The sequence below is a fragment of the Delphinapterus leucas genome, chromosome 1 (genome assembly GCF_059928025.1).
Source record: "Delphinapterus leucas isolate spDelLeu-1000000601 "Yukka" chromosome 1, BTC_Dleu_Yukka2, whole genome shotgun sequence".
Lineage (NCBI taxonomy): Eukaryota > Metazoa > Chordata > Mammalia > Artiodactyla > Monodontidae > Delphinapterus > Delphinapterus leucas.
The window spans coordinates 170,265,505-170,275,298 of NC_143129.1; the positions used below are offsets into that span (position 1 = coordinate 170,265,505).

General features: G+C 57.2%; 2 protein-coding genes across 2 annotated transcripts; one reads left to right on the plus strand and one right to left on the minus strand.

Moving 5' to 3' along the window:
• The first annotated feature begins 155 nt into the window (after positions 1–155).
• Positions 156–3,845, plus strand: C1H1orf232 (chromosome 1 C1orf232 homolog). Its single transcript, XM_030763966.2, has 4 exons — positions 156–333; positions 1,658–1,741; positions 1,853–1,950; positions 3,360–3,845. Exons 1-4 carry the CDS (start codon positions 250–252, stop codon positions 3,649–3,651), a joined length of 558 nt encoding a protein of 185 aa, XP_030619826.1. The 5' UTR covers positions 156–249; the 3' UTR covers positions 3,652–3,845.
• A 980-nt stretch (positions 3,846–4,825) lies between these two features.
• FAM110D (family with sequence similarity 110 member D) lies at positions 4,826–8,000 on the minus strand. The gene is made up of 2 exons (XM_022552026.2): positions 7,825–8,000; positions 4,826–6,006 (listed from the first exon to the last, which is right to left on the minus strand). Exons 1-2 carry the CDS (start codon positions 7,830–7,832, stop codon positions 5,100–5,102), a joined length of 915 nt encoding a protein of 304 aa, XP_022407734.1. The 5' UTR covers positions 7,833–8,000; the 3' UTR covers positions 4,826–5,099.
• Positions 8,001–9,794: the final 1,794 nt, after the last annotated feature.

The window sequence follows — 9,794 nt, forward strand, 5'->3', positions numbered from 1 at the left end:
GAGGGAGTCTTCATTATTCTTGGCGAATATAGGTCAAGATGAGGGGCTGAAGTGGCAGAAGCTGGCTCTCACCACAGACTCCTTTGGATCGGGTTCACCTGCTGGGCACTGTGCCATCTGGGGTGGCTGGTGCATCTTTAATGAGGTCACCTGATCCCTGGGACAGGCTCTCAGCCTCACCAAGTTCCTGGAGCCAGACACACTGGGTGCTTCCCGTGCCTGGGTGCCAGGCCCATTTCCCCTGCAGCCATGAACCAAACCTTCTGGAAAACCTACAAGTCCAAAGTGCTACAGACCCTGAGTGGGGAATCTGAGGAGGACCTGGCAGAGGAGGTGGGTAATATCCTGCTTGCTGGATGGGGCATGGGCAGAGGGGCAGCAGGAGTGACAGATACTAAGAAGGGCAAGGGACTGGCTATGAGAGAGAGAGAACGAGAGATTTGTGCAGAAGCAACTGGTGATTCATGGATGACCAATGGCACGGTGCAGTGTCAGGAAGTCAGGACGTTCCAGAAAACCAAGGAAGAAAAGACTTTGGGGGCACTGGAAGAGTGGTCACTGTCTCCAAAGATCTCAAGGGCTGCCACACGGAAGGGATCCTTTTAGGACCAATGCGCAGTACCCACACAGATACACTCAGCTTGACACAACTTTCTAATGGGCAGAGCTGAGCAAAAGCAGGATGACTCACCTTGAGAGGAAGCAAGCCCCCGGGAAGTAGGGGAAGTGGCACTTGTACACTGAGGGTTACTGTAGCAGCAACAGGACAGAGCCATACTTGGACCATGTTTATTCTGACATTTAAAAAGAAAAACTGAAAAGGCTCCAAAACAGCCTTACCTCTGGAGGCTGCAATAAATGGCAATTGCACAAACAGATATGGCAGAGGCAGGAACTAGTGCTGGGGTGTGTGTATGTCAGTGTGAACACGTGTCTGTCTACACAGGTTGGTGTCTAGGGCTGGCCCTGTGTAGAAGTATCTGTGGGTCAGTATTGGGATTGGCATCCATGTGGAATCCCCATTTAAGGTGTGTGTGCAGGTGTGAACCGGTTACAGGTGTTTTCAGGTGTGTTTTTTGGGGGCAGAAGTCTACAGAGGCATGCAGGCATTTGCAGGTACTGTTTGTATGGCATGTGTGTTTGGGTGTGTGTGAACATCTGTGTCTTGGTGTCTGTGGATGAGTGGAGAGGTTTTGTGTGCTGTGAGAGGGCCTCCATGCAGCTGTCTCCAGTTGTGGAAGTGCACAGGTGTGAATGGTATAACTGTGTAAGTGTCCTTGTGTAGGTGCCTCACAGCACATATATCTGTGTACGTACAGGGGAAGAGTTGTAGCCATGCGGAGGCACGCTCCTGTACAGGTGTGTGTCTACACTGGCGTGCAAGCCCTTGTCCACATGTTTTGCATGTGTCTGTGGGTGGGCAGTATGTGAGCTCAAAGGTGTCTGCGGGGATTGACTGTACAGGAAATGTGTGACAGGTAGATTTGCGTAGAGGTACAGCTGCGTGTATTTTTGGAGGGTGTCAGGGGCCTAGGTGTGCGTCTTGTTCCATGGGGTTTGGAGGTGCCAGGTCTATGTGTACCAGGCTAGCAGTGGGGGAGGGAGGTCATATTCCTCTGGGGCCTCTCTCATGCTGGGTAGGGGTCTTGTGTCCCAGAAGGAGAACCCAGCGTTAGTGGAGTCTGAGGCAGCAGAACCAGCTGAAGAGGCCTTCAATCCCATGTCACAGCTGGCCCGCCGGGTGAGTTCTCCCTTCTTCCACCCCAACCCTGGGGAGCCTGGCAGAAGCTGCTGTGGAGTCCTGGGAGGTGGTGCTGGGGGCCCTCCTTGACTCCCAGCCCCTCTCTCCCAGGTTCAGGGGGTTGGGGTGAGAGGCTGGCTGACAATGTCGTCTCTGTTTAACAAAGAAGACGAGGACAAGCTGCTGCCACCAGAGCCCTGTGCTGACCAGTACGTGTGTGTGTTGAGGGGGTCTGGGATGGGCCTGGGGATCCCCTTCTCCCATGTCCTTTCCTCTTTCTGACTACGGAGGACTGGGGAGGGCCAGCCCCTGGCTGCTTCTGTTTCTCTCAGCAGGAAAGAGGCCCAATCAGCATATCTGGGAGATTAGGTTAGATCTCAGGAGGAATTTACCAGCTGTTGGGATTGAGATGCTAAAAGGTATTATGGGCTCTCTCTCCCCATCCATGTGGGAGGGGTCATCTCCCTAGAAGAAGGGAACCCAGGAGAGAAGTTTTAGGTGTTTGGAACAGAGAGTGGTTCAGATCAGTGGTTCCCAAGTATTGGTCTAAACGCTCATCCTCCCAGGGAACTTGAGACAAACACAAATTCCCAGACCCTCCCTCAAAGATTTTGATTCAGCCGGTGTTGGCTGAGGCCTGGTATCTATATTTTCAGCGAGCTCCCTGAAGACTTGAGGACAATAGTTTAGGAACCACTGTCTTAGCAGGTCTTTGATGCTGGGGGCGTAGAGGGTCAGACCCGGGGCCTTGTCTTCCTCCTAGCTCTATTCTGGCACACACTCCATCTCTGCCCTTTCCTCCAGCCCAGTCACACTTCCCTTTTGGCATTCCCCTATTCCTTTCTTCCCTAGGTTCCCCCTGACCCACCCATCTCTCCTGCCCCAGGGTTCCTTTTCTCCCTCCCGCTCACCCCCTCTCCCTACCTCAAGCTTCATCGCTGCTCCTTGATTGCCCTTCCCCCCACATCTACTTGCTACCTCCCTAGTTCCCCTCTCCCGTAAGCCTTTGATCTAGGCCTTTCTCCTTCCCTCGGGGTCGCTCCACCCATCCTTCTACCCAGCGACCCTCATTTTTCTGGACCCTCTTTTCCTCCATCCCAGAGCCAGAACCCTGTCCCCGCCCCGTCTCCTTCCCCAGGGCTCTGCCCTCGGGTTCCGGAACGACCGCCCCCAGAGTCTGACCCCGCCCCCTCCCCGGATCTAACGTTCCCATTCGGGTCCCACAGTCTCTTCGCATCCTTCCGCCCGCCCCTCTCTCAGGGCTCCTCCTCCTCCACCTTCCCAGACCCTGCGCCTCTGGCTCCCCTCCTCTGGCCTCGCCCCTCTCCTCTACCCTAAACCCCTGACCCCAGCTCTCTCCCCAGGGATCCTGATCCCGGTCCCCTCTTCCCAGACCCCTCACCTAATCCCCTGACCCTGTCCCACCCCAGCCCCCTTTCCCAGTGCCTCTGAGCCCTCCCCTTGCCTCCAGGCCCTGCCGCCAGTCTCCCGGGCCCCTCCAGCCCTTGACCTCACCCGGGCCCCACTGGCCCCACTACTGGTCCCTTGACCCCGCCTCCTGTCCTTTGTCCTCTCCGGGGCCTCTCGGCCAGCCCCTGACCCCGCCTCTCTCCTGCAGCCCGCTGGCGGCGCAGCCCTCCTCTCAGGCGGCGGCGGCGGAGACGCGCGGGACCGGGTTCTGGGACGCGTTCGCCAGCAGGTGGCAGCAGCAGCAGCAGCAGCAGCAGGCGGCGGCAGCGTCCATGCTGAGCGGCGCGGAACCCACTCCGGATCGGGACCCTGAAGCCGGGGACGAGGCCGCCGAGCGCCCCGAGCCGCGGGAAGCCGATCCCGCAGCCGGCTTCAAGTGGGGCTTTCTCACCCACAAACTGGCCGAGATGAGGGTGAAAGCTGCGCCCAAGGGCGACTAGTCTGCCGGCCTAACTGGGCGACCGCTCCTCCCCTCCCACGATAAAAAAAACCCTGGCCCGACACTCCGTGTGACCGCGTGCTTTTGTCCATACGGCGGGGAAGGCTGCTTTTGGGTGGGCAACCTCAGGGCAGGGTCCAGCTGGAGTGGTCCTCGCCTTCTCCCCCCACAAACGTACAAGGAGAAAATGACCAGAGACCTCTTAGGTATCAGGGTAGATTGTGTTCGATTTAGGGTACAACTTTCCAGGAATCTGGGGTACCCTAAAGGACAAGTCCCGCCGCCCTGTCCAGCCCCTTTTAGTTCGACAAACGTTTCTTGTGGCCTTGCTACGTGGGCTGTCCCTGTACTAGGGGAAGGTCAGTGACTAACAAGAGAACCCAGACTACCAGCGGGTCCCACACAAGGTGATAAGTTGAGGCACAAAAATAAGGCTGTAGTTGGGAGCTCAGGGGAGATGACCCCGGCTGGGAAATTCAGGAGTTCCTGAGAGAGAATGCGTATATGTAATCTTAGAAGAATGAGTGGAGAGAAAGGGGAAGGTAACCCAGGCAAAGGGAGAAGGCCGTGAACAAAGACTTACAGGTGTGAACGTGTGAGGAAACAGGTGACCTTGTTTGTCTTTGAGGGAAAGGAAGACGGTGACAAGATGTGAGGCTGCGGGTTGGCAAAGTCCTGGTTTGAAGAGTCCTTTATTGTCCTTGATTCTGGAACCTCCACATCTCAGCCCTTCATATCTAGTAACCAAAATGAGTAGCAAAGCTCCAGGAATGGGAGCCTTCAGGGGCTGGTGAACTCCAGATTTCTGGAGCAGACCCCTCCCCAAACGCGCGATTCCTGGCTCCCAGCTCTAATTTGGACCCTCCTGGGGGGGGGGGGTCGGTGGCGGAGACGATCATAATAGTGTTAGTGCTAATTCGGTGGTGTTCATAGCGGCTTCGTTTATTGAGCACTTCCTATATGCCGGGAACTTTGCCAAGCGCTTTGTGACCATTTCAAATATACTTTGATCACCGAGGGGTGTGTCTGCGGTCCCGAGAGGCACATTCTGCCTGGAACCCACACTCCAAAACCCTCGCGCGTCTGCTCTGTAATCCAGCCTCTCGACTCCTTTAAATAACTTTTTGACTTTATTCAGCAGGTTCTCTGATCTCCCACCCCAGTCTTCACTCGTCCAGTCTTCACTAGCCTCCCGGCCTCCACAGGGGCCACGAGGCCGCCCCCTCCCCGTCCGCCGCCTGCGCTGGGAAGGGCCTTCGGGATCTTTTTGTCCCATCCTCCCAAGGTTCACGAGGGGAAACCGAGATCCAAAGGGAACGGTTTGCCCAAAAGCACCCGGCGCGTGAGAGGCAGGGTGTCCCCGCCCGTGCCTGGGTCCAACCCCGCGCTCACCCCTTGCCCTTCCCCGGACCCCGGACTCCACCAGGGCCTGCTCACGAGCGGCGGCGGTCACACCTCGGACTCGCGCGGCGGGCCGCGGGCGCGCTGGCAGCCGTACAGCCACTGGATGACGCGCGCGTTGCGCTCCACCACCGACACCTGGGGGCGCCCGTCCCGCGCCGAGCCCGCCGCTTCCGAGCCGCCGCACTCAGCACGGTCCCGGCGTTCTGCGCCGCCGTCGCTGGACGTCCAGTCGCTGGCGTCCCCAGAGCCGGGCGGCGGCGACGTTCCGGGCTGGGGGCTGGCGTCGGCGCCCCAGCTCTGCGGAGAGAAGCGCTCGGCGCCCAGCACCTCCACCAGCGCGCGCTCCAGACCGCAGTAGTTGAAGAAGCGCTCCTTCTCCGACAGGGGCAGCGAGCACGTGGGGCACAATGCCCGCTTTCCCGCTGCGTCTGGGGCATCTTGGGGCGCGGCCCAACCCCCAGGAGCCGCGGGTCGCTCCGTTGAGCCTGGGCTGCTTGAAGCGACGTCTCGGGGGGCGCCCAGGAAGAGGCGACGCACGAGCCCCTGGCCCTTGGCGTTCTCTTTGTTCACTGAAGCCTTGCATTCGCGCTTCTGGCGGTAGAATATGAGGGAATCAGGCCTGGGCAGCCGCCTGCCACTGCCCCGGCGGGCAGGTCTGGGCGTCCTGGGCGATGGAGGGGGCCCCAGCTCGTTGCAGGGGTGCGGGGTGAGCGGCCCGGGACCCCCACGCAGAGCTGGCTCCTGGCGTCGCGCTATCACCTGGTGCGTCTTGACATACTTGGCTTTGTCGGCCTCCAGCCTCTCCACAGCGCTGGGGGTCCGTCCCCTGGATGGGGTGGAGGGAGAGGCCAGGAGCATCTTAGCAGAACTGGGCAGGACAGTGCCCCATAAGCCCCTGGAGGTAGGCAGACAGTTGAGGAGCTGAGAGCAATTTGCTGGGGCCTCCTGGGACCTGCGGAGAAAGAGGAATGGTTAGGGGGAGAGTAGGAAATGTCCCTGCCCCTCTCCTGCAGGCGTTCCTGGGAATAGGCTCAGCCAGCCACCCCTCCCCCATCCAAGTCAGCCAGGTGCCATGCCCAGGGGGCAGAGGCTCAGGTATCCCTCCCACGCCCATCCCTCAGAGACAATGGGCAGGGGCTCCCTGGCCACCCAGAAACATATGCCCCTTTGAGGGTGCCCCATTCTGGCCACAGGGCCATGCCAAGCAGGCATCGGCAAGCAGGACACTTGGAAAAGGAAATGGGGCTGGTCCCTGCCCGATTCCCGACAGTAGCCTCAACCGGAAAAAATACCTCTTCCCAACCTAGCAACTCTGAGTCCAAGACAAGGAGGCTTCCCAGCCACATGCTGGCTCCAGCAGGACCCACCCATCCCGCCCCCAAACACAGAGGTCAGGGATATAACCACAGGGTAGGAGCCTCCAGTAATTGCAGCCAACTGCCCTGCCCAGGCCCAGCAGGGCCATCAGGGAAAGAGAGGGAGGTGGTCACCAGGTCACTTCAGCCAGCTACCTGCCACCTGCTCTGTGCCCCTGCGAAGGGAATTCCACAATGCCCAACTGCATACATCACCTTGTTTACCTCTGCATTTCCATTTCATAGAAGAGAAAACTGGCCCAGAGAGGAGGAGGCTTGTTCAGGTCTTACTGAGAGTTTGGGCCCAGGACTGGAACCCAGATCTCTTTGCTTTACAGTCCAGAACTAGTTCCAAATGAGTATCTCACTTGCCTATCAAAACTTTCCTCTATGTTTTGCTTCTATTCCTGCTGCTATAAAACCAAGCACTTTCTGCTAGAGATTGGCCCCTTATCTCACTAAAAATTTCCTTCCACTAATTCTTCCCAATAACCTGCGCTCCCAGAAACCTGCCCTCAGGGTCCCTCGTCCTAAAACCCCGTGACCCTTCTCATCCAGCTCCCTTCTGCTGGGGAAGGGGGGCCGGAGGGGTTGTAAATCAAGAGTTGACAGTTCCCCTGGCAGTAACAGAATGGGCCACCCACACGGCTCAGTACACTCTACCCCATCCCTGTTTCCCTGCTCCCCCCATCCTCCATTCAGCTGAGAGGGACACATCAGTTCTGGGGGCTGAGGAGACCTCAGGTCTGCAGGCAACAAAGGAACAGAGCTTGCCAGGGATGGGGGAAGGGGAGCCTTGGTAAGGGGCCTTGGGGCAGAGACTGCCAACCCTACCCACCCCAGGGCAGCCTGTGTGTATACACACACACACACACACACACACACACACACACCCCCATCTAGGGTCTAGCAAGTCAGTCCATAGGTAGTTGGTGACTGGGAAACCAGGCAACAAGGAAAGCCTGGCAGTGCCCTCCTTCCTGCCTCCCAAGGACTAAACTTGGCAATAGGTCAGATTCCAAGGTCCCAGGAGGGCACTGTGCTTGTCTGACCTCAAGGGTACCCTCCCGTCCCCTCCTACTCTTCCGAGCCCTGAGCAGGCGGCTATAAAAAGTTCCTAAACACAGGGACCAAAATAGTTTGCTGTCCACTGCCTCTTCCCTGCCTTCTGGGCTGCCTTGGTGCCCAACCACAGACATTCCACCCTAGAAGCCTGGCAGACATCTTTGCGCCCGCCACCCCTTTGCCCACCCTCTCACGGTACTGGGGTCGGTGGGTCCGAACTTTGCCCAAGCATTTGGCTTTGGATACAGATGCAGGCTAGGGGACTGTGCTCACTGGCTTGGTGCCAGCCTCCTTGCCCTTGGGTCCCTGGGTGCCCTCCCACCCCAGCCCTGGGCTCAGGATGGGCTCACCTCTGCATGGTGGGGCTGAATGCCAGCGTCCCCAGGCAGGTCCAGACTGAAGGCAGGAGGGACAGCAGGGACTGGAAGTAACTTTGGTGGCAGCCAAACCTCACTCTACACAGGAAAAGCCAAGAGAGCCTCCACCCCCCCAGGTTAACCCTTGCCTTCCTGACCTGGAGCCTGGCCTCTGTTAACTCCTTCCTGGTCACAGTCTCAGTGCTGGAGAGGACCTTTGGACCACGTCCAGCTCCTTTATAGATGGTCATACGGTCCCTGACAGGTTAAGTGATTTGCACAGAGGCACAGTGAGCTTGGGGCACAACCAGCACCCCAAACAAGGTCTCCTGATTCCCAAGCTTCCTCCAGAGGCCTGGGGTGGGGACATGCGATTCACGTGGGGTCAGCCCCCTCTGCTGGGCCTTGGCAGATCATCCTCAATCAGATGAGAAGGCGCAGGGTTCTAGTTAACCAGCTTTTTCCCTCTGTAGCAGGTTTAGACCTGTCCCGGTCCAGGTGTGTGGATGGTGTCAAGCTTGCTCTCCTGAGGGGTGAGGCCAGGAATCTGCAACCTAAAGGCGGGGGGCAGTGGTGCTGCAGATGTGCCGGGTGAGCCCCTCCCAGCAAGTCTTGTCATGAAGGTCACAAGGGAGCCCATTGGAGCTGCCTCTGCTCAAGGTCCTCTGATGGCAAATGGGATTGTCTGGGAAGAGGGTGATGAAGGGATGATTCTGGGGCCAAGCCTGGGTAAAGGACCTCCTTCCTTCTCTGCCCCCATTGGGAAATTCTAGAGCTAGCACAGCTTTTTATTTGACACCTCATGTCTTCAGGGGGAGCCCTGGCTCCACAATGCTGGTTCCAAGAGAGCCCCTCTTCTCTCCCCAGTGGGTAAACTCTGCAGTACCCAGAGCTCAAAGACCAATGTCCTTGCCAAGGGGTTCCTGCACCACCACCCCATGGCCACTTTTTACAAATCCCTTTCCCTCCCTTCTAGCACTTTTTAATGTTTGCAAAGCACATTCACACCTGTGCTCTCTGATCTCCTTTGTCCCTCCCAAGGACCCTAAACAGAGGACCCAGCAGGAGTGACCACCCCACTTTATGGGTAAGGAAACAGGATTAAAGGGGGGTACTTAATTCCAACCCCAAATCCACTCTTTCCAATGCACCCTCTGCCTGTCAAGTAAGGTAGTAAGTCTGAAAACCAGAAGGCCCATCTCCTGATAAGAGATTTTTATTACCTAGTTAGAGGGAGTATTTTTTTTGTTGTTCATGATAGATAGTTCCATATTGTGTTGTTACAGCACTCTACAAAATGCTCCCATATACATTATCACAATTCATCCCCAGGACTATGTTTCGGAAGTAGGTTTGTTATTTCCTCCATTTGACTGCTAAAGAGACTGAGGCTCAGATACGTGAAATGACTCACCCAAGCTCACACAGTTAGGACGAACTAATTTTTATTGAGAGACTAATATATCCTAGGGCACTGTTCTGAGTACTTCACACAATGATTAACACATTTAATCCTCAAAACAACCCAATTATTTTCCTAATTTTATAGATGAAGGTTGCAGGTGCAGGCCAGTAGCCCTGAGATCTGGTCATGAAGGGGTTAAGCATGAGGCCGGGCAGGGCCCAGCTGGGATGCTGTCAATGGCAGGAAACCTGGCCTGTGAAGGAGGGGGAGGATGGGGCTGTTGTGTCTGACTCTTATACAACCCCCATCCCTTTGGTCTTAAAGGAGCATCTGGGTTGGGTGGCAGGGCAGGCAGGGGCCTCCTTCTCAGCTCCGGACAGATACTGGGCTACAGAAAGAGGGGGATCCAGAGTACAATGCAGGTGCTGCCCTGGGGTAGCCCCCAGTCCGATGAGGGAGACTAAAACTGAGCCCACCTCCCCTCAGGAGTGCTCAGAGTAGGGAGACACAGCCCCAGCCCTGGGAGTCCCCAGTCAGAAGGGCCAGACACAGCCCTGCC

Excerpts from the sequence above, each read along its gene's own strand:
- C1H1orf232 (XM_030763966.2), top strand. The coding sequence starts at position 250 with ATGAACCAAACCTTCTGGAAAACCTACAAGTCCAAAGTGCTACAGACC. Across the intron at positions 1,742-1,852 it reads TGTCACAGCTGGCCCGCCGG|GTTCAGGGGGTTGGGGTGAG; the intron begins GTGAGTTCTCCC and ends CCTCTCTCCCAG. Across the intron at positions 1,951-3,359 it reads CCAGAGCCCTGTGCTGACCA|CCCGCTGGCGGCGCAGCCCT; the intron begins GTACGTGTGTGT and ends TCTCTCCTGCAG.